General features: G+C 42.4%; 1 protein-coding gene across 1 annotated transcript in view; it reads right to left on the bottom strand.

The window, feature by feature from the left end:
- LOC123771429 (small ribosomal subunit protein mS27) overlaps positions 1 to 25194 on the bottom strand; it is a 190125-nt gene that overhangs the window by 143803 nt on the left and 21128 nt on the right. The window contains exon 2 of the mRNA XM_045763934.2: positions 16807 to 16896. Coding sequence (XP_045619890.2) covers positions 16807 to 16896 — 90 coding nt within the window. The remainder of the gene's footprint in view (positions 1 to 16806; positions 16897 to 25194) is intronic.

The raw sequence follows: 25194 nt of genomic DNA, 5'->3' as shown, positions 1-25194 counted from the left end.
TTTTTATCTAAATTTAATTTTTTAACCCACCCACCTGCCTGCCTGCCTGCTCATCCATCCACCCACTTGTTTACCCACCTGCCTGATTGCCCACCCACCCACCTGTTCACCCACCAAGCCCATCTGCCTGCCATCCACCCATACAAAACCTACCTGCCTGAACCCACCAATCCCTGCCGGCCCACCCATTTGCCCTGCCCAATTATTAGCCAGGCAGCTAACCACCACCCAGACCCACACACTAATTAGTGTGTATCAATTCAAATCATGATTGTGGTATAAAAATTGTTGGAAATGTTCCCTTTTGGACTTCAAGGTGAAAAAGTACATTAATCCGGAAAATGTGCTAATCCGGCTGGGGTTCCTTCCCATATAGTCCGGATTAGCGCGTTTATACAGTACTTTTCCTGCTCGCCCTGCTAGTAAACAATGTAGAAGACCTGCAACTCCTGCCCAAAGGAGATTTATTGCAAAATAATACACCCGTGGAGTCACTTGTGGTGGTGCTCCCAGTACAAGGAGCATGGTTGAATGTGTGTGCGAGAACTAATATTTTTGTACCACACAAACCTCAATTTGATGCTAGTGATGTATGGGGTTGCACCCATGTTCCCGTACACAGGTGAGAACATGACAGAAAGTGAATCGTTTATTTCATATTTTGATGAGCAATAAATGAAACATCTGGTTGAACAAACAAACAGATATGCAGGGCAACTCATTGCGAGGTGGCTTATTACCTGCTTCACATACGATATGTTGGCAGGACACCACCGTGGCAGAGTTGTATGTGTTCTTTGTTCTGTGTATGCTCATGAAACATTTGGTGAAACACATAACACAGGATTATTGGAACAAAGACTGTGCTGTTCCAACCCCCAGTGTTCAACAAGTACGTGTCATGAGACAGGTTCCTGATACGTCTACAATAACTACACTTTGAAAACCTTGCAAATTTTGATAGAAATGATCGACTTTGGAGAGTGAGAAAAGTGTTCAGTAATATCAGAGGTAAATTTCATGATTTCTTTGTACCTGGACAGAATCTTGTCATTGATGAATCCCTAGCTCTTTTCAAGGGACATCTTCTCTTCAAACAGTACATCCCATCGAACCGGCACCGCTTTGGTTTCAAATTCTTTGTACTGTACTGTGCAACTGTGAAACCAGAATAGTGATCGATATATTATATGATATTCCAGTACAGACGTAGACATACCCGCTCGAGATCCTCACAGATTTTCTGGCAGTGTGAAGACGCTCGTGGAACCACTGCTGAACAAGGGGCACATTCTGTACACTGACAATTATTATACGAACCCCTTGCTAACAAAGTTCTTGCTTGAACATAACATGGGAGTGTGTGGCACTGTAAAAACAAACAGGAAAGAAATGCCAATTTTTTACAATAATATCCATGTAGATGATTGTGAACTAAGAAAATGTGACAAGATCTTATCAAAGCATTGGAGAGACAGACTGTGAAGTCAATATGTTGTCAACTATTCACACTGGTGAAATGCTTGACAGTGGCAAAGTGATGTATCGAGCTGATGGAAAATTGTATAAACCAGATTGTGTCATTGAGTACAATATAAATATGAGACTGGGAGATAAATGTGACATGATGGTTGGTCCCATCGAGTATGTCTGCAAAAGTGTAAAGTGGACAAGGAAATTCTTCTTTCATCTTGTGGACATAACAATGCTATATTGTTTTAACGTGTATTTGGTGAAAACAAGCACAAAACCATCAATTCCAGTTTTTAGTCAGGCTCTGGTGTCGCACTTACTTGTAAATTATGGCCAAGAAGACAGTGGAAAGACTGTTGTTCATGAACAAATAACAAGCACTCAGAACGAAAACCCAGAAAGCAAAAGTGTGTGTGTGTACCATATGCATCGAGTACAAAGTCTTGCTCTGTCTCATGGACCAACCCGTCCTCTTAAAAAGAACGTCACTTTTGGCTGGTATGCGCGATATGGCTAAATTTGGACGTAATTTGAAATGAAATCGACTCACAAAAGTGACGTTCTGTTCCGTTTTCTATTTGAGTCGTCCGGCCTACGCTCAGAGGTTATGAGAGGACACTTTAAATTAACGTTTTTCATAACGTTTTGAAACTTTATAAGAATTTCCTGCCCACCTAACCTATCAGAGGACCCTTAACTTACTGTTGTTGAAAAAAGAAATCCCAAATTTATTTTCATTTTTTTTTCATTTTCAAATTACGTCCAAATTCGGCCATACGGGCAAACGGCCAAAAGCGACGTTCTTTTTAAGAGGACAGGTTGCATGGACAGCGTCTTTGAATATCACACACTTGCCAAGTACTGAGTAAGTAAAACAGTGCATTTGTGTGTAAATAGTGTGTGAAACTGTATATATTATAATTTAAGTGAATTTTGAACATGTAATATTGCGACAATAAACATTTATTGTTGACACAATACTGACATGTACCACAGTTCCATGGAACATTATGAACATTCTACTATACACATGTTGTAAAGGACAAACATGTGCATCATATACGATCATAAAAACAAATAAAAACACGTTGGAAATTACATAGAACAAATAGTAGAAAATATAATTGTGGCAACTTGGGTTGCTTGAATGGCCCGTGCGACTGCCTCTGGGAGCTTTACCAATGAGTGCACAGCAAATGATGACATCACACTTCCCCCTTCTCTACGTCCCTACAGCCAAAGTAAGTGGAATTTATTATTTTTTTTATATGTACATGTTCAGGAAAGGGAACTGATCATTTTACAAAAGAAAAAAAATTGTGAACACTTGATTTTCGGCACACAGGGGAGATGTCCCATTTAAAGCCGGTGCATCACAGTGGTTAAGAAACATAGTTTATAAGGAAGAAAGTGAACTACATGTGTCAGGCTTTAAAAATAGAGTGGAGCAGAATGGAGTTTATATTGTGAAGTGAGTCACACCCGATGCCATAAGCAAATGGAGCTCAGATGCCATTACACAAAATACACCACTTCATCAGAAAACTTCAACATTAACCACATTAAAGAGTGCTCTAGTTTACTAAAAGAGCCACTAAGTCTAAAACACTGCAATGTGCCGAGTTTATTGTGACATCCCCCCTGTGCGCATAGAATCAAGTGTTTGCAAAAATTTTTTTATCTTTGTAAAATGATAAATTGCCTTCCCTGAACACGTACATGTAAAAAAAAAAAAAAAAATCCACTTACTTTGGCTGTGGGGACATGGAGAAGGGGGCGTCGCGGGGTGGTCGCCCATGCATTTAGCTCCCAGAGGCAGTCAGTGCAGGTCATTAAATACCACGAGTTGCCACAAATATATTTTCAATTATTTGTTCTATGTATTTTCAATGTGGTTTATTTGTTTACTTTTTTATCATATATGATGCATATTTGTGTCCTTTACAATATCTATACAGTAGAACTTTTATAATGTTTCATGGAACTGTGATACATGTGTCAGTAATGTGTCCACAATAAATGTTTAGTTGCAATATTACTTGATAAAAATTCACTAAAATTACAATATGTACAGTATCACACACTATTTACACAGTAACACACTGTATTACACACTCAGTACTTCAGGAGTGAGTGATAATCAATGAAGCAGTCCATGGTACACAGCACAACTTCGCTCTCGTTGCACCCGGTACAGATAGATTTTCGCTTCCTGTTTCTTCGTTCTGTGTACAGTACAACCTCGATTCAACGAATCTCTGGCTACTTCTCACACTTTTCAGGCCAGATTTACTCACCCAGTTCGACGAACAATGATTCGCCGAAAGCGGGCGAATGTTCGGATTTGCTTACGATGTTGAGACAGAGTTCACAGACTGGTGGAAAACTTTCCCATTCTATCACAGATTACAATTAATAATTCGCTCATATGACAAGCTCGATCACACAAGTGGACCACACAAGTGGACCGCACAAGTGGTCCACAAGTTGTCCACAAGCTTACGATGTTTGGACAGAGTTCACAGAGTGGTGGAAAACTGTCTCATTATATCTACAATTAACTAATTCCTTCCTAAGACAAGTTGGATCACACAAATGGACTACACAACAAGTGAACCATATGAACCAAACACAAGCCAGAATGGTCCACACAACAAGTAAAGCATATTAACCAAACACCAGCCAGAGTGGTCCACACAAGTGAACGACCGAGTTTCAATGATTTTCGTTCACCGATTTGTGGCACACGTATCTTTGTACTGTAAATTAATTTAAAGACTAAAGTGTGAATAGCTAGCTAATGTGTTGAAATCGTCTTATATACATTTTCTGTGATGAAACAAGATGAGTGAGGATGGACAGATAAGGGAATACTGTACTGTAAACCTCACTTTAAAGTGAGGTTTCACTTTCGTCTGTGTCGTCATAGTTAAGTAACTCATGACTTTGAACGTTTCAGGATAATAAATTATTTCTAAAACTGGTGATTTAATAACTCTTTATTATCCTAATTAAACTAAACTAAACTAAATAAAACCAAAAATATACTGTAATATGATAGATATCTGCTATTTGAGAAATTATTCATGTTATTGGCAGCTCACAAGTCCAGCGCAAGTGGACAGGTCTAATCCATGTGCACACAACACCATGCTTGTTTTGTTCAATTTCATCGCCATAGTTCAGTGACCTACGGCTTTGAAAAAAATTTCTAAAATTTCTAAAAAAAAGTTTGAAAATAAGTGTTTTTATAGCTCTTATTATCGTAATAATGTTGTTAAACTAAATATATAACCCAAAAATATATAATTTGATGTAGATTCAATATTTGAGAGAAATTTATGTTACTGGAAATCGAACACAACACCATGCTTGTTTTGTTCGAATTCGTCGCCACAGTTCAGTGGCCTACAACTTCGAAAAAATAAAATTAATAAATCAGTTCTAAAATAAGTATTTTTTATAGCTCTTATTATCGTAATAATGTTGCTAAACTAAATATATAATCCAAAATTATGTAATTTGATGTAAATCGAATATTTGAGAGAAAATTATGTTACTGGATCTGGCTTAAACACCAGCCTACTGTAGGGTGTACTGTACGCATAAACCTAGTCTGCGTTCGTACAGTATGCACCCAGTGCCCTTAACTTTGTCTGTGACTGACGTACAGTATTTAACCGCCGGTGGAAGAATAATTGTGGAATTTACCATTTTTTTACTACAGCTGTATTGTTATACAACAAAATGTCTGAGGGGCTTACTAATAATGCCTTATTAATGCCAAAAATGAAGCAATATTTTGCAAGAACTTGTAGCAGAAAATCAACCAGCATGAGCACAGCCGTACCCAGCACGAGCACAGTTGTACCCAGCACTGGTACAACAGCAGCCAGCACCAGCTCAGAAGCAGCTGAAGCCACAGCAGCAGCGAGCAGCAGCAAAGCTGATGCAAACATCTGAAAACATCGTGTGTGGCTGTGAACAGTTAGAACAAGTGTTAAATTTAAGTGTGTACATAGTGTTAAAATTAGAGTTGCCGTAATTTTAGTGTACAATAGTTTTCATAAACTGTATTGTCGTACTCAATATACAGCAGAACTACTTAATCAACAGTGTTAATGGCATAATACACTACAGTATGTATTTACTGTACAGCATTCACAATTCCATGAGACTTCAAGATAAACATAACTCCAACAATAAGGTAAACAGCAAATGTAACATTATTTTTAGTAGGATAATAATATATAGGTACAGTATATAATATGATAACACATTTTTATTGTGTACAAGAAAAAAAAGACACTGATGAAAACGCCTCCTGAAGGTCATCTCTTGCAACGCATCCAGCGCTCCAACGCACTGGGGTTGGTCCCATATACAGTGCTTCCTCAGACTAACGAACCCCGCTCTATCGAATTCCCGGAAGAGCCGAACAAATTGAATTCGGTACCAAATGTTCAGTGGAACATACAAATGTTCGATTAAGTGAGGAATGTTCGTCCAAGCGGTCACCGAGGCCGAGCGTCAGAGCTGGCTGTCATCAACTATGATTCGCCAGAGTGTAAACAGTTATGTAGTGTTTTATTATCCCTACCCATTGTTTCTAGGGAGAAATGGTGATAAAAATGGTGATAAAATGGTGTCAGGGAGGCATTGGTGAGAGAGTTGTTGTCAGGAGGCAACACGTGCTCCCCAGCCCCCACCCTCCTTCCTCCACCTGACCACAGAGACCACTCACTCTCCTCTCGTCGTCAGATGCCAAGAGTCAATTTAATGATAATTATCGCATTATCTACACTGAAAATAGCCTTTTTATTAGAAAAATGTCATATTGGAGCAATAATAATGGTGAAAATTGTAATATATACAGTACATATTTTAAACAGTTTGAACACATTTCCTTTTCACAGAATTTTTAATACAATTGGGGTGTAGATAACAGCCGGCATTGTGTGGCCGGCCGGTCGCTCCCTGAGCCATTGGGGGGTGGGGGGGGGGTTGTTTCCTGGATCCCTCCCTCCCTCCCTCTAACAGCCTACGTACTGTACTAATACCTATTTAGAATAAATTTTGAGTAGGCCAATAAAACAAGCACAGGTCGTGTGAACGTTAGGCCTTGGTGAGGTGGCTGGCATCATTTGTGGTGGTGTCAGGGGAGGCAGGCGGTGTCAGGGGAGGCAGGCGGTGTCAGGGGAGGCAGGTGGTGTCAGGGGAGGCAGGTGGTGTCAGGGGAGGCAGGTGGTGTCAGGGGAGGCAGGTGGTGTCAGGGGAGGCAGGTGGTGTCAGGGGAGGCAGGTGGTGTCAGGGGAGGCAGGCGGTGTCAGGGGAGGCAGGTGGTGGAAAGAGGCAGGCGGTGTCAGGGGAGGCAGGTGGTGGAAAGAGGCAGGTGGTGTCAGGGGAGGCAGGTGGGGTCAGGGGAGGCAGGCGGTGTCAGGGGAGGCAGGCGGTGTCAGGGGAGGCAGGCGGTGTCAGGGGAGGCAGGCGGGGTCAGGGGAGGCAGGTTGGTCAGGGGAGGCAGGTGGGGTCAAGGGAGGCAGGTGGGGTCAGGGGAGGCAGGTGGGGTCAGGGGAGGCAGGTGGGGTCAGGGTAGGCAGGTGGGGTCAGGGTAGGCAGGTGGGGTCAGGGGAGGCAGGTGGGGTCAGGGGAGGCAGGTGGTGTCAGGGGAGGCAGGTGGGGTCAGGGGAGGCAGGGTAGGCAGGTGGGGTCAGGGGAGGCAGGTGGGGTCAGGGGAAGCAGGTGGGGTCAGGGGAGGCAGGTGGGGTCAGGGGAGGCAGGTGGTGGAAAGAGGCAGGTGGGGTCAGTGGTGGAAGGTGTTGTCAGGGGAGGTGGAAGTGGAGAGAGAAGGGTGGTGACCACGCATGGCTGCCAAACCTCTCATTCATACTCTATTATAAATCTCAATCTTAGCTGTAAAATATTTATGCCAAAATATGTTAATTTTCGTGTATTAATATACATTATTAATCATTAACACGTTTTATTGTTTCCTGAAGAAAACAATAGCTGACTTGGCATTGTGGTGTGTATGGCCGGGTACCTGGGGGGTGGGGGTGGGGGGGTCCTGGAGGTGTGAGAGGAGACCTGTCAACCCATCATTTTTTTTTGTCGGGCGAGTTGAGACGCTTCCAAGCCTGCTGCTTCAATACACGGTGTGGGTGGTGTGGGTGGTGTGGTATGGTTTGGGTGGTGTGGTGTGGTTTGGGTGTGGGTGGGTTGGTGTGGGTGGTGTGGTTGGGTGTGGGGGGATGATGTGGGTGGTGTGGGGTGTGTGGGGGATGATGTGGGTGATGGTGTGGGGTGTGTGGGTGGTGGTGTGGGGAGTGTGGGTGGTGGGGGCGAATGGTGTTAGTGGTGTTGGGGAGGGTGTGGGGGTGTGGGGGATGGTGTGGGTGGTGTGGGGGATGGTGTGGGTGGTGTGGGGGATGGTGTGGATGGTGTGGGGGATGATGTGGGTGGTGTGGGTGGTGGTGTGTGGATGGTGTGGGGGATGATGTGGGTGGTGTGGGGTGTGTGGGGGATGGTGTGGGTGGTGGTGTGGGGTGTGTGGGTGGTGGTGTGGGGAGTGTGGGTGGTGGGGGCGAATGGTGTTAGTGGTGTGGGGGAAGGTGTGGGTGGTGTGGGGGAGGATGGTGTGGGTGGTGTGGGGGATGGTGTGGAGGGTGGTGTGGGGGATGGTGTGGGTGGTGTGGGGGATGGTGTGGGTGGTGTGGAGGGTGGTGTGGAGGGTGGTGTGGGGGATGGTGTGGGTGGTGTGGAGGGTGGTGTGGGGGATGGTGTGGGTGGTGTGGGGGATGGTGTGGGTGGTGTGGGGGATGGTGTGGGTGGTGTGGAGGATGGTGTGGGTGGTGTGGAGGATGGTGTGGGTGGTGTGGAGGATGGTGTGGGTGGTGTGGAGGATGGTGTGGGTGGTGTGGGGGATGGTGTGGGTGGTGTGGGGGGTGGTGTGGGTGGTGTGGGGGATGGTGTGGGTGGTGTGGGGGATGGTATGGGTGGTGTGGGGGATGGTGTGGGTGGTGTGGGGGATGGTATGGGTGGTGTGGGGGATGGTGTGGGTGGTGTGGGGGATGGTGTGGGTGGTGTGGGTGGTGTAGGGGATGGTGTGGGTGGTGTGGAGGATGGTGTGGGGATGGTGTGGGTGGTGTGGGGGATGGTATGGGTGGTGTGGGGGATGGTGTGGGTGGTGTGGAGGATGGTGTGGAGGATGGTGTGGGTGGTGTGGAGGATGGTGTGGGTGGTGTGGAGGATGATGTGGGTGGTGTGGAGGATGGTGAGGGTGGTGTGGAGGATGGTGTGGGTGGTGTGGAGGATGGTGTGGGTGGTGTGGAGGATGGTGTGGGTGGTGTGGAGGATGGTGTGGGTGGTGTGGAAGATGGTGTGAGTGGGGTGGGGGATGGTGATTCTCGCATCTCAGATTATTATTGACACCAAAAGAGCATGAAAGATATTATAATGAAGCACCACACAACAAAGAAACAAACTACTGTAATGTGTCCTGGCATATGTTTAAAAAAAAAAAAAATAAGAAGGTTGTTGGGGCCGGACGGATGGAACGAATTCCGCACTGGAACGAATCGGCTTCGCCCCATATAGTTCGTTCAAGTGAGGACACACTGTAGTACGTTGAATCGAGGTTGTACTGTACTTGCAAATAACGCACTCACATACACCCTTGGCTTCAGTACTTGTAGGTGGTATGTAGCCAAGCTCATAAAGCATAAGGTAGTTTTGAAAAGATCAATTTGTAAGGTAGTCTTGAAAAGATCAATTTGTAAGGTAGTCTTGAAAAGATCAATTTGTAAGGTAGTCTTGAAAAGATCAATTTGTAAGGTAGTCTTGAAAAGATCAATTTGTAAGGTAGTCTTGAAAAGATCAATTTGTAAGGTAGTCTTGAAAAGATCAATTTGTAAGGTAGTCTTGAAAAGATCAATTTGTAAGGTAGTCTTGAAAAGATCAATTTGTAAGGTAGTCTTGAAAAGATCAATTTGTAAGGTAGTCTTGAAAAGATCAATTTGTAAGGTAGTCTTGAAAAGATCACTTTGTAAGGTCCCTCACTGGAAGAGATTCAGTCAATCAGGAAGAGATTCAGCTATTCTTGAAAATATCTATGTAAAACACCACCATGGAAGCCACTAACACTCTTCATCTATGCTACTTGTATCAGATACATCATCACTGACCGCAGAAAACGATTCATCTATGTAATCAATCTATATAAATTGGAGATGGCATGGGTGGGCAAGAGTGACACTCAGAGCTACTACTGGATACACTCGCTGTGTCATCCTTGTCGGTGCTGTATCACTTGCATCCAACCTTTGTGTTAGGTCCTTATTGCGCCTAGTTTCATCAATATCATGACCCTTATGTTCTTTAAACAATAAGGTCTGAATTTCACCGACAGAGAGCGATCTTTCTCACACCGCGTCAGAGAGGTGTTTGGCCGCCAGAGGCGCGTGCGCCACCCATAGTTGCTCACTTAGTACTAACCCAGCCAGCAGCCCTAGGACATTTCTGGGAATTTTTTCCAAGATGGTTGCCTTTCACTGCAGGACCCAAGAGTCTATTTCGTACAGAACCTCCAATGCATGAGTTTTGAATGGGTACAAAAATATTCAAAAGATGTTTTCTCGGTAAGCGCAGTTTCCCACTGACCGAGTTTTCTTAGTTGGCGCAGCACAGTGGTTAAACAGCTAACTGTTAAATAGCTGACATCCCCAGGGTGCTCAAGAAAAAAATTGTTCTGAAATTTATTTTTTCTTGTGATAGTTAATTTGCCTTCAGGAAGCACAAAAATCCAAATAAAAAGTCTCTAGCTCTTGTGGTTTAGCTGTAGTGGTCTGGAGAAGTTGCATATTTTTAGTTACGGGGACATTCCTTCCAAATTTGCCCAAAATATGCAATAAATGAAAACCGTTCGATTTCAATCAAACTTTTTTGACAAGTTGTATATGATAAGGGTTTCATCTGGTCCAAGTCTCAGCATCGTAGCATAAATAGGAAGGGAGAAAAAAATATTGAATTATGTGTCAAAAATTGTCCAAAGAAATGGTCAAAAACGATTATCAAACAAAAATGTCAACTGAAATCATGTCTATGACTATGCTATTGTGATAGCTGATATTAAAAACAAATTATAATTAGTTTTAGTAAAAAAAAAAATTTGTTAAAAAAAAAAGGCAAATTTAGTTTGTTTGTTTTATTAAATTTTCTCTCTTTTGTTTATAGGGCGATTTGCATGAAACTTATACACTCGACTGCATGTAAGCCTATCTGTAAGGGTGCCAATTTTGGAGGAAACTGGTTGATGTCGACCTCAGCCACAGATGGCAACACCTTAGACTTTATATTTTACTTACTTGAACATTTATATTACTTGAAAATAAATATCTCTTTCATTTTTTATTCCATTTACATGAAACTTACACCTTATATGTAAAGTTTATGTCTCTAAAATCTTAAGTAAGCAGTTTTTTCCTGAGTTCATTTATGGATTTTATAAATAGCAATAAACATGATATATTTGCATAATTTTGGGGGGAACTTTGACTATTTGTATTAGGAAAACTAAAGACGTTTAGGGAAATCCAATCCCAGAGACCCTTTATTATATGCTAATGTGTCAGAAAAGTGTCATAAAATGATTATATCTGAAAGGTGTGATTGTAAACTTACACTTGAAAATGTGTAAAATTCGTTGAAAAAAATATAAAAAAATAAAAATATCCCTTACTATTTAGGCTACAGTACTGAAACTTAGAACAATTGCAGCCCTTTTCATATACAACTAGTCAAAAAATAATGGTTGACATTGAACAACTTTAAGCTTCCATAAAGAACGTCCCCGTTAAAATGAGTTGAGGCGACACATAGGAATAACTGTTAATTTATTTTAATTGTTTCTCACTTTATTTATTTAGTATTTTTCATGCTAACAGGTTGTATTTGTGTGTCATAGGTACTGTCTATTATGTAGTATCTTTGAAAATGTAAGTATGTATGGATATACGAGTATAGATATACAGACACTCACATACATGTTCATAATAATACAGTATAGTGGTACCTCAGCTTATGAATTTAATCCGTTCACAGAGACGGTTCATAACCCGAAACTTCGTAAACCGAAACAAATTTTCCCATAAGAAATAATGTAAATTGAATTAATCCATTCCACACTCCCAAAAATATTAACTTCAAAGTAAATTTGATACCAAAGTCACCCAAATCTTTAGTAGTAAAGTATGTACAAGTTATTGCTTACCTTTATTGATGACTTGTTGACATATGGAAGATAGTGAGGAGGAGGGGGGGGGAGGGGGGAGAAGTGTTAGTGATTGAAAGGGGAGTCCCCTTCCATTATAACATCAGGCAGTGATGGCTTCTCTGGGGTACACTCCTACGTTTTCCAGGAGTACCACTAGGACCTGGTTGTGGCTCACTGCTTGCTTGTCATTACTAAGAATCTGTCTAAAGACACTTGTTTTTCCCAACATTTTAACACATGTTTGTAGTGAGACATCACATTGTCATTTAAAAGGTCAATACAATGATCTGTTACAGCTTTATCTGGGAGAGTTTTTTCAACAAAACTTTGCAATTCTTCCCATACTTCACACATTTTCGTAATGAGGAAGGGACATCCTCTAATGCCTCTACTCGCAGCTATTTTCTTAGGTTGAACCTTACCACAGACTTTCTTGGGACCCATGGCAAGATATATAATAATTACTTTTATGTTCAAATACCCAAGAGTTCAGGGGCGACTGTCACTAGGCAGGAGGCACTGGTAAACTGAAGTGCGGTTGCCATGCCACCATGCACCAGGTCGGCCATACGCATATTAACAAACTACGTTACCCAAGACAAAGTTCGTAACCCGATTCAGATTTTATGAAGATATTGGGCTCATAACCTGAAAAGTTCGTAGAGGGACATCCATAAGCCAAGATATCACTGTATTATAATCATATATATTATTATATATATAATCAAATCTTTTATATATTTGATTTGCTAATAACAGCAAAACTATTAAACAAATAGTTTTGCTGTTATTACACTATATACAGTGGTACCTCGGAATGCGATTGTCCCTGTATGCGAGGTTTTCGGAAGGCGAGGTGTATTTACTCCAAAAATTTGTCTCGGAAGGCGATGGTTACTTCGGGAGGCGAGTTTGGACGCGAGTTTGTTGATACGCGTACAGCCGACCTAGCGCGTGGTGGTTCGGCGATCGTCGCCCCTCTGCCCCGCTGCCCCTCAGTTTACCATTGTCTCGCGCTCAGTGACTACCCCCACATCAATTCTTGTCGCGGATTTTCAGTGTTTTGTTGGATTTTTGGTGATTTGTCTATACAATTTGTTATTATATATCTCACCATGAGTCCCAAGAAAGCCAGTGGTAAGGATAAAGGCCAGAAAGCTCATGTGAGGATGACAATAGAGGAGAAACAAGAGATCATTCGGAAGCATGAGAACGGTACACGTGTTGTTGAACTTTGTAGGCAGTACAACAAAGCCACATCAACAATATGCACTATACTTAAGAAGAAAAATAAGATTATGAGTGCTAATGTGGCAAAAGGAGTAAGAACATTAACGGCACAAAGACCACAAATACTTGAAGAAGTGGAAAAGTTGTTATTAATTTGGATACACGACAAGGAGTTGAGGGGTGATAGTGTTTCGGAGGCCATGATTTGTGAGAAAGCCAGGGTGTTGCACGAAGACCTTCTAAAGAAGACCCCTGCAACGAGTGATGCAGATAAGAAAGAGTTTAAGGCAAGCAGGGGCTGGTTTGAAAAATTTAGAAAGAGAAGTGGTATCCATAGTGTTACAAGGCATGGGGAGGCAGCCAGCTCAGACAAACCAGCCGCTGGACGATTTATTGACGAATTTAAAGAGTTTGCACAGGCTGAGGGATACCTACCGCAACAAGTGTTTAATTGTGACGAAACAGGACTGTTTTGGAAAAGAATGCCTAAGAGGACATACATTACCAAGGAGGAAAAATCCTTGCCTGGACACAAGCCTATGAAAGATAGGTTTATGCTTGTGCTGTGTTCAAATGCGAGTGGCGATTTGAAAATTAAACCCTTGCTAGTGTATCATTCTGAAAATCCAAGGGTTTTCAAACAGTATAATGTGCAGAAAACCCGTTTGTGTGTGATGTGGAAGTCTAATAAAAAAGCATGGGTCACTAGGCTTATTTTTTCGGAGTGGGTGAATGAAGTGCTGTGCCCTGCCATAGAAAAATATCTGCAGGAGAAACAATTGCCACTCAAAGCCGTGCTTCTCCTTGACAATGCTCCTGCTCATCCTCCAGGCTTGGAAGATGATTTGATGCCTCAATACAATAAATTCCTCACAGTTAAATTCCTTCCTCCTAACACCACTCCTCTAATTCAGCCTATGGACCAGAAAATCATAGCGAATTTTAAGAAACTGTATGAAAGGGCACTTTTCCGGAAATGTTTTGAAGTGACTGAAGCCACAAACCTCACCCTCAAAGAGTTCTGGAGAGAGCATTTTAACATTTGTAGTGCTTTAAAACTCGTTGACAAAGCCTGGCAAGAAGTGACTCAAAGAACCCTGATCTCTGGCTGGAGAAAATTGTGGCCTGAAGGTGTGAGAGAACTAGACTTTGAGGGGTTTGAGCCTATAAATGATGCGCCTATTGTTGAGGAAATTGTTAGTCTAGGCCAGCAAATGGGCTTGGAATTGGATGGTGATGATGTGGAGGAGTTGGTGGAAGAACACAACGAAGAACTGACCACCGAAGAACTCCTAGCCCTTCAACAGGAACAGCAAGCCAACACAGCAGCAAATGATTCTGCAGTGGAGGAGGAGGTGGCAGCAGCACCAACAGCACCAGCGAATGTCCCTTCTGCAGTAATTAAGAAGGTGTGTCAGATGTGGTAAGAGATTCAAACAACTATTGAACAGACTCACCCAGAGAAAGCTGTAGTAGGCCGTTGTCTTAATCTTTTCAATGACAATGTGATGCCTTACTACAGAGAGAGCTTGCAAAGAAGGGAAAAGCAAGCTTCCATGGACAGATTTGTGGTGAGGAAATCGAGCAGTGAGCCTCAACCAGGACCTAGTGGCACTCAGGTTAAACGTCCCAGGGAGAGCACACCAGAAAGGTCCTCACTGCCTGATGTGATTATGGAAGGGGACTCCCCTTCCAAACAGTAACTCCTCTCCTCCTCCCCCCTCCTCACCATGTTCCATATGCCTACAGCACTCGACAGCAAGGTAAGTAATAACTGGAACATAGTTTTGTAGGTTTATTTAGATGAATTAGGTAAATTAGGTATAAAAATTTAGTTTGATGTGGGGTTTTTGGGGTAGTCAGGAACGGATTAATTCATTTCCCTTTATTTCTTATGGGGAAATTAACTTCGGAATGCGAGTTTTCGGAAGGCGAGGCGTCTCCAGGAACGGATTAAACTCGCATTCTGAGGTATGCCTGTACACAGTTTATATATAAATATCTGCATGTTTTGTTCACCATAACGAACCACTAAGTTGGTATTGTGAGTCAAAATGCAACGAGGAGTGACTGCCACACACAGCCAGCCACTCGCTGCCACTCCCTCCCTCAACAACACCTCACTCATCCTCATTCTCCTCCCACAATACTGTTTTTACATTTACTCACTATACACAGACATTACATATAAGGATTTACATGTTTTGTTCACCATAACTGCACATCTAAGCTTGTATGGTGAGTAAAGGCAGTAAGACGTAGCTACTCACACAGTCAGCTGGTAGCGGCCGCCCTCAAGGCCAGACGCACTAATATTTCTCCTCCAACAATACTGTTTGTGGAGTTATTACACTATATACACACATTATATATAAGTATCTACCTGTTTTATTCACCATACCTGTACAAATAAGCTGGTATGGTACCCAAAGACCATAGTGGCCACCAGTAAACAACATGACAAGTCGTGCAGACGATGCATCTCCCTCACCAAAATGGCGGCTCCCAACCTACTCCTATTGCTGTTATTACACTCTATACACACATTATATATATAGGAATCTACATTTGTGTTCACCATAGCAAACCACTAAGCTGGTATGGCAAGTGCAGTCAATAAAAGGTGGCCACACAACGTCAGAAGACCACGCCACCACCCTCCATCCCACAGCCTTACTCCTCCCTCCATGGAGCACAGCGCTAAATATCACCACAATCCTGCTATTATCAGAATCCTGGTCAGTTTTATCACAGTCAGGGGTCATCTGTAATACTATCATCACTAAATAATAGCATGAACATATATATTTTGACTTTTTAGACGATGCTGCGGTCACAAGCTGAACAGCGGTGCTGTGTGCACATGATGCGTGCATCGGCCTTAGTGGCTTGCTCAATACTGAAGCTCTCACACCCAGGAATGTTGGCCACGATTTTTTTTCTAGGTGGCGTCTAGCAACTATCGGTCGTGGCTAAACTATAGCTGCCCCAATCCCATGCGGGGCATTTAAATTAAGGCTCTAGACACTAAAACAGCTATTAATGTATTGCACGGTTTCGGTTTTGTCACTGAAATCATCTATATATATATTGTGCGGTTTAAGGGTTAACTAATATTAAAGTGATACACTTTGCAATAAATAAATTCACATCAGTAAGAACTAAAGTATTAATTCTTGCAATTGTTTGCATAGTAATATTCTTGACACAGTAACAGAATCAAGGGAAGGGGGGGGCCTCTGACAAGCCACTGGCTGCTGGTCCTCACTGAGGCCACTAGAAATAGTGGCCTCAGTGGGGGCCACTAGAAATAGCGGCCCCCAGGTAAATTTAGGTAATTTATTTCATATTCTGATGGATATTATTAAAGCTAACTACTAATTGCCATATATTCCTGTCATTAAAATCTTCCTGATACCGTTTTCATTGTGTCAACGGTTCCTAGCATGGTCGCACTACACATTCAGCTATTGGATGGTGACATGCCAGACAGATGTGCATCACTTTACCAAAGCCCAGGAAGGAAACCAAACCTCTCAAGGCTGTTTCCAACAGAGATCTCTAGTGTCAACTATGTCCCCATAGAATTAGCGAGACAAGAAAATTTTACAGGGTGGCCCAAATTGCTTTTACTAGCCAATTACTTCAGGACGACTAGACCAGTTAAAGGGTAAAATTAATTGATAACCCATGCTTGCCACTGGAATATGAAAGTGTGCTGCTAACTACTTAACTTTGTCAATTTTAAGCTGATTCAATTAAGTTACGGTCATTACATTAAAAAAAAATACATTTTAAATTTTGTAAATCAATTAAAACATAAAAGAACTTACCGACATTTATGCAAGTGATAAGAGGATGTTGCAGACGTTGGTTCCACACTTCATCACAACGGTAAGCAGCAGACAGAAAAGCACGATACTCTGTTGAAAATAGATACACAGTGCAGTAAAGAATAGGCTATCAACAAGATAAAATGAATATCAATTAAGAATATTTGTTATACAGTGTCCTCACTTGAAAAAACTATACAGGGCAAGGCCGATTCGTTCCATAAGGGATTCAATTCATCCTGCAAGTCTCCAGGCTACCCCTCCCCCTCCCCCTAAAAAAGCCTACATCCACTAATGCATATAAATGAAGTTTTGTTGCTCACCTTACCAAGTGTGTAGAGTTATGAAATATTTTCATAAATAACCCTGAAGTACATTACGTAAGTACAAATCCATCTTCCTTCAAGTCTATATTAACCCTTAATATGCTCAGGGTCTAATATCCTGCTATCCACACAGGCGCATGTCATTTTGAAAAAAAAAAAAATTTTTTTTTTTTGCTAATCTGTTAAGTTCTGTTCACTGATCACGGGAAAAATAAAAAAAAAATTCTATTGTACTTACTTTTGTTACAATAGAGCCGAGAAGCTCTGCGATGACGTCACAATCTGCATGGTCGCTCATGCAGTACACGCCCGGGAGATGTTGCGCGCGGTCCTCAAACAGCCAGAGTTGCCACAAATATATTTTCGCGCTATTTATTTACAATGTCTAAGCGCATTTTATCTAATTTTTTTTCACTAATTGTGTTTCAAATATTGTTTGAACATATTTTGTATCAATAATTGTTGCATATTTGAGTATACACAGGCGCACACAAATGTTTTCAATTACGGCAATATAATATGTCATTACAGTCTATTATATTATATGTTCTGCTTATATGTTTACATATTTACACACTCGCACACGCTATACACACTTTGAAGCACACTTAGAAGATTTCTAGACTGTGGTAGTCATTGAAGCAGTCGACAGCACATAATGGGATACCACACGTTTCACACCATGTTTGCACAAGCTTCCGTTTCTTGTCTCTACGTGTCGTTGTTTTACACACCAAGCAATCACGTTGGGCTATTGCACGCTTCACACCAGGTGGCAAATACTTAAGTTTGTGTGCTAGGAAGCCTTCAGTGTGAGCGAGGCGTGGAGTACCAGCATGCTGCAACAGTGGGTTTATGATGGGCCGCTGAATACCTGGGACATCTTTTGCAAACTTTCCTAATAACTGTATTGCAGCATCAAATACAAAGTCACGGAAAGTGGGCTTACGTCCAGTTCTCACAAGGTACATGTTGAAACAGTTCAGCATGCTCATGTCCACAAGATGGAAGAACACTTTTTTCGTCCACCTACATGTCTTCCGCACACACTCTGCAGTGCCAATCATCATGTCTGATTTATCAATCAACCGCATGTTGATATTATAGTCTAAAACACAGTCTGGCTTATATAGTGGTGCGTTTGTTTTATGGCTCACTTTCCCACTGTTCACCATTGTTCCATCATGAATTGTTGTCAACAAGTTCACCTCTCTTTTGTCTTTCCACCGAACTGACAGAATGTTATCACTTTTCCTTCTCTGACACTCACCAACTGCAATGTCGTTGTCAAACACAGGCATTTCCCTTCGTTGTGGCTTTACTGTACCAACCAATCCGGTTCTATTTTCTAGCAAGAACCGAGCTAGCAAGGGACTTGTATAGTAATTATCTGTGTATAAAATGTGTCCCTTGTTCATCCACGGAGCCATGATGGTCTTCACTACACTCCCCGAGAATCCATGTTCGTCGTTACCGGGAATGTCTACATCACTAGCCGAGTACAGAATCATGTGTAACACGTATCCTGTCTCACAATCACAAAGAACAAAAAATTTCAGGCCAAATCGGTTTCGTTTTGAGGGAATGTACTGTTTGAATGGAACACGTCCCTTGAAAAGTAGGAGAGATTCATCAACCACCAGCTTCTGTGCTGGTACGTAAAAATCTCTGAATTTTCCAATAACATCGTTCATGTAGTGCCTCACTCGCCACAGTCTATCATCAGGTGTTCGGTCCTGAACACTTCCAAAATGTAGACACCTGAGGAGTATCTGAAACCTGTCTCGTGACATATATTTCCCGAATAAAGGTGTTGGTATTGTCTTGTCCTTGCTCCAATAGTCATTTATTGCATGTTTGTGACAGTGCTTCATCAACAAACAGAGTGCCAAAAACACATACATTTCTGCCACTGTGGTATTTTTCCAACGCTGCAGTCGTGAAAATTCTGTGATTTCCCTCTCAATCAGGTAAGCAGCATGCAGGTTCGTTTGGTGTACAATGTATTCCATGAGTGGTTCATCATAGAATGCTGTAAAATATTCCATCTCAGCCATGTCCTCACCTTGATTAGGGAAAAGGTTTGTAATCCCTACATCTTTATCGTCAAAGTGAGGAATATTAGGAATAAAGTCGTCACCATCACTCCACTCAAGTACACCAGGCGTCCTGCGAGATGCAGAGGAAAGACGGCGAGGAAGCGATGCATACCGGCGACCAGGAGCTGAATACCGTCTGTGAGAAGCACGGCGGCTACGTGCACGTGAGGTGGATGCACGTGAACACGAGGGTCTTGGTCCCTCATGTGGTGCCATGCGGTGGCGTTTGGCTGGGCGAGATGCTGCTGACGCGACAATTTCTCGCCCAGTTACACCACTGGTACCAGCCACAGGCTCAATAAAACTTTGATCTGAGTCACTAAACCCAGAAAAGGAGTCACCTCCCTCTGACTCGTCACCCTCAAACAGAAAATATCCACAGGAACTGTGAGGTCGTGGTAGAATTGGGGTAGAAAATGGGCGAGGAGGCATGGGAGAGCGTATAGGCCTCGCCATGGCATGGCGGTCATTCTCACTTTCACTGCTGCTGCTACTATCTCCCGACAACTGTGTATAATCCTCATCGTTGTCTGAATCGTCAAACACACTTTCTTCACCTTCAGAGAATAATTCGTGGGCTATTTGCTCTGGGGTGAGGGACTAAGTGATGCGTGCTTGTGAGGCGTTTGACCGTGCGCTCGCCATGGTGACTCTCGCTAAACTGAGGCCTCCCATGCCATCGGAGCGTGAGCTGGATTTTTTTTCAAAATGGCCGCTGTTTACTAGAGCCCCTGGGCAGCGTATGGGACCCCCAGCTACACCGCGGGCCATTCAAATCGTGCGCGGTACCCATACACTTCATATGAAGTGAAGCGCAGTTGACTGGTAAAACGATTTACACTTCATATGAAGTGATGCGCACTTTAAGGGTTAACCAGAACATAATGAAATGCCATTTTATGACCGAGCCCCGGTGCAGCTACTATACTGATATAGTGCCAGTTTATAATGTGCAATCAGTCATGGAGTTCTCATTGATCTAATGGGGACCACGAGCCAGAACCTGGCCCCCTTCCAAGGCACAGGGAGCAGTTCTAACCTACATTACCCCCTATAATGTCATATTTTTAAACAATGCTGTTTGTCGACCAAATTGTATTTTTGCTGTTTTTCTGCCATGTTCCGCCCCCCCCTTTTTTTTCTTAACACATTGTATACTTTAATCTCAATTAGTATTAAGTTTTAGTCTTAAGTGTTTTTCCTGCCCAAAACGCTTTGCGTAATAGTGGCTTTAGGCATTGTATGTACTAGCTCTATCTATAATTTCATCAATATTTGTATCACCCCTTGTATGTATGTACTTTACCTAAATAAACATTTGAATTCTGAATTTGAGTGGCACTATGACAATTTTTATATGTAAATTTATTCATGTTGCCACCACCAAGAGACGGCACCCAAAAACCAGTGTTGAATGTAATGAAAAGCCATTTTCTGGCTGAGTCCCGGAGGCTCCTGAGAGGCTCCCCCCAGAGCTATCCAGGATGATAAGGATACTGTATTCCTAACTTTGGCATCAGTCGATGTGGGTGGAGTTCTAGGCCTACCAGGGACCACGAGTCAAAACCTGGACCCCCTCAGAGAGGCACAAGTAGCAAAGGCCTATGGAAATGCACACGTGATTGTGGAGCATTCTGTATCTGCCATCGATCAGGACAGGCACTCAAAGTGGTAAGCACCCCAGAACAAACCCCTATTCTGGTGGAAATGATGAAAATAGGCAAAGGAGTGGACAGAACTCCCCAAATGAAAATGAGCAAACGAGCATGACGACACATGAGCCGCGCCGCATGTCTGCGCAGCTTTCCCCTCCCCAGGAGAGGAAAAGTGTAGCAGTCAAAGTACAATTTCGACATTTTGTTAACATCCATACTCAGGAAAGGGATTTCGACACTTTCAAAAACACAAAAAAAAATTTCCTGAGAATTTATTTCCTGCACACTGGGGGGGGGGGGGCCATATTTAGAAACCGTGCAGTTGAGGGGTTAAGATTTTTTTTTTTTTGTTATGTGCCTGTGGGTGACAAAGGCCAAATTGCCCTTTGCAAACCAAGGATTAACACTTTCGCGCTCTCGGCGTTCAGAAAAAAATCATACCCTATGTGCTTTCGGCGGTTCGCGCGCCTACGCGGTAAGACCGAAAAAGTGTACACTCTTTTGACTGTCCTAACAATAATTGAAGGCGCACGTATTTAAATTTGGTATCACTGTGTTCGCAATAAAATTGTCTATAAGAACATACCTATAAAATGCCGCCAAAGCATAAGGACTATCAACACCAAATAAAAAACTATTCAGATCACTCGCCGAGAGCGCCAAACAGCAACAAAATGTTTCCACTCTCTTAATGGTTGCGAAGCCTACAGTTGTCCTACATTGCTAATTGTGGTATCATTGGAATCGCAATAAAATTCTCTACACGGACATATGCTTATAAATATAGATTCAATGTCGTAGCCCACGCAAAACAGTGTGGGAAGTGGCCGAAGTGTTACCCGCGGCGGCATATCGGCGAAACTCGCTTTGAAAAGTGTATATTCAATTCACTGTCCTGACATTATTTTTCGATGTATGTATTTCATTTTTGTACCAATGTGTTCGCAATAGAATGTTCTATAAGAACATAAGTATTAATGGTCACATAAGGATGCGTTCGACCGGCAACATATATAAAAACTACGTCGATTATACTCGTCGTGTCAATAATACAATTGTTTTACCACGATGATTCACTGCCACGCCGTTCTCTTTAATAAGCTGTTCGGCTATTAGAAAAAACGTAAATTTCATGGCAAACATTTGTAAACTATTCCCAAGTTGATCGGATAATAAATGGATTTTATACAAATATTTTTTCTCGTGACTCCCGAGAGGGTCACGCCCGCGGTGTGATTAATAATATTGGTGACAACCACGGTCTTCTCGGATGCGCGAAAGTGTTAAGACAAGATCTTTCAAAAGAAGACAGAGAAGCTAAAACTGAACCAAGGCAAAACATCTAAATGAGAGCAGGAATGAAGAAATCAATTATTTTTTCTACAAAGTGATAGGGGGTAGGCAGACTAGTAAAATGGTACAAAAAGGCAAACATACAAAATCACTAGAGAAAGGGGTAGTAATGAATAAGGAGAGGGGGAACATGTTCCTGAAAATTGCATACACCAACATAGATGGAGTGAGATCAAAGATACTGTAGTTAAGTGATTACCTAAGTGTAGTTACAGGATGAGAGCTACACATGGTGTCCTGTCTTCCCAGCACTCTCTGTCATATAACGCTTTGAAATTGCCGACGGTTTTGGCCTCCACCACCTTCTCACCTAACTTATTCCAACCATCTACCACTCTGTTTACAAAAGTGAATTTTCCTATATTTCTCCGGCAGCTTTGTTTCGTTAGTTTAAATCTATGACCTCTTGTTCTTATTTTATCGATTCCTTGTACTATTTTGTACGTAATGATCATATCACCTCTTTTTCTTCTATCTTCTAGTTTTTGCATATTTAATGCCTCTAATCTCTCCTCGTAGCTCTTATCCTTCAGTTCTGGGAGCCACTTAGTGGCATGTCGTTGCACCTTTTCCAGTTTGTTGATGTGCTTCTTAAGATATGGGCACCATACAACCGCTGCATATTTCAGCTTTGATCTAACAAAAGTCGTGAACAATTTCTTTAGTATTTCTCCATCCATGTATTTAAAAGCAATTCTGAAGTTAGAAATGTGTAGCATAGGATCCTCGCACAATTTTCTTAATGTGGTCCTCAGGTGATAGTTTTTTTTATCAAGAACCACCCCTAGATCTCTTTCTTTATCAGAATTCAATAAAGATTTCTCACATAATTTATAGGTTGTGTGGGGTCTATGTTCTCCTATTCCACATTCCATAACATGGCATTTATTCACATTAAATTCCATTTGCCAAGTGGTGCTCCATATACTTATTTGGTCCAGGTCTTCTTGGAGGGCATGACAATCATCTAAGTTTCTTATCTTTCCTATTATCTTAGCATCATCAGCAAACATGTTCATATAATTCTGTATTCCATCTGGTAGATCATTTATGTAGACAATGAACATTACCGGTGCAAGAACTGAACCCTGTGGTACTCTACTTGAGACATTCCTCCAGTCCGATACAGTGCCTCTCATTACTGCCCTCAATTTTCTATCAGTTAGAAATTTTTCAGCCATGTTAGAAGCTTACCCCCTCCTATATGTTCCAGTTTCCAGAACAACCTCTTATGTGGAACTCTATCGAAAGCCTTTTTTTAGGTTAGACATATGCAGTCAACCCAACCATCTCTTTCCTGTAAAATCTCTGTGGCTCAATCATAGAAACTGAGTAAATTTATTACACAGGATTTTCCAGATCGAAAACCATACTGTTTGTCTGATATTATATAGTTTTTCTCCAGATGTTCTACCCATTAATTTTTAATTATTTTTTCCAATATTTTAACTCTTACACTTATCAATGATACAGGTCTATAATTGAGGGGGTCTTCCCTGCTGCCACTTTTGTAGATTGGAACTATGTTAGCCTTTTACCAGACATCTACTATGACTCCTGTACACAGGGATGCCTGAAAAATTTGTTGAAGTGGAATGATGAGCTCAGATGCACATTCTCTCAGAACCCATGGTGAAACTCCATCTGGACCAACTGCTTTGTTCTTACTTAGTTCCTTGAGCATTTTTTCCACTTCGTCTCTAGACACCTCAATGTGCTCTTATGTTTTTCTCTGGAATTTGTATTGTGTCTGGTTGCCTGAAATTTCATTTTGCACAAACACACTTTGGAACTTTTCGTTTAATGTTTCACACATTTATTTTTAATTTTCCGTGAATCTGTTTCCCATTTTCAACCTCTGAATATTATCTTTTACCTGCATTTTATTGTTTAAGAATTTATAGAATAGACCTGGTTCTGTTTTACATTTGTCCGCAATCCCTTTTCAAAATTTCTTTCTGCCTCTCTCCTCACTGCTGTGTAGTTGTTTCTCGCATCTTTGTATTGCTGATATGTTTGGGGGTTTGGCCTCTTCCTATATTGATTCCATTTTTGTGACTTTTTGTCTCTGGCCCTCTCGCTATTTCTATTGAACCTATCTTGTTTCCTGGTTCTGCATCTCTGCTTTGGTATAAATTTTTTTGTGCCTTTATCATATATTTCACAAAACTTGACATATATCTCATTTACTTTCTTGACTAGCAACAAGTCTGTTCAATTATACTCACTAAAAAGGCGAGACGCGGGAAGCCAAAAACCTCCGGAAGGACGGGACCGAAGGACCAGCAGGGACACGGAACCAAACCCAGGGAGAAGCCGAACCTAAATCCAACTCGTATGGCAGAGGGGGGGGGGGGTAATGGAAAAATCCACTCTTTGTAACAGTAAGCCCTGTTTGGAGGGTCGGAAAACCCAGGCAGGGTCCAATGGGGCCAAGGCCCCCAAGTCAGCTCCTCCCCAACCCCAAGAATCTCCATGTCAGGCCCCAGGGGGTGGGTCATCCTCCAAAGCCCTGGCCTCACAAGAAAAATCCAGGGTGGTCGGAATAGCAGGAAGAGAGTGGGCCCACTGCTCAGACCCTGGAGCTACGGCTGGAGGAACAGACTCAAATGCCTCAGTAGCCACCCCGGAAAGGGCAACCCCCGAAACTGCCCGAGTCTCGGAAACCTCTTAACCCTGCCCCGACCTGGAAGCCTTCAGACGCTTAGGAGCCGGAAGCAGGGAGGGGGTTGGGGGGACCGAATGAACAACAGCAAGAGAAAAACGAGGGGGCGCGGTCAGAACCAAGGCCAAAGCGACCAACACCCCGAAGTCTGGGTCTCTATAAGCAAAACGGGGCAGCCTCGGGGCATCCGGGGGTAAGCAACTAACCTAGCATGTTGCAACAACCTAAACCTATCCTGCAAAATGCGAGCCACCTGCACCCAAATAATGTCATCATCAGGTTGGGTGAAT

The sequence above is a fragment of the Procambarus clarkii genome, chromosome 76 (assembly GCF_040958095.1).
Source record: "Procambarus clarkii isolate CNS0578487 chromosome 76, FALCON_Pclarkii_2.0, whole genome shotgun sequence".
NCBI classification, from domain to species: Eukaryota; Metazoa; Arthropoda; class Malacostraca; order Decapoda; family Cambaridae; genus Procambarus; species Procambarus clarkii.
The sequence above is the reverse complement of the archived record's forward strand: the minus strand, read 5'-3'. Positions and strand labels throughout refer to the sequence as shown.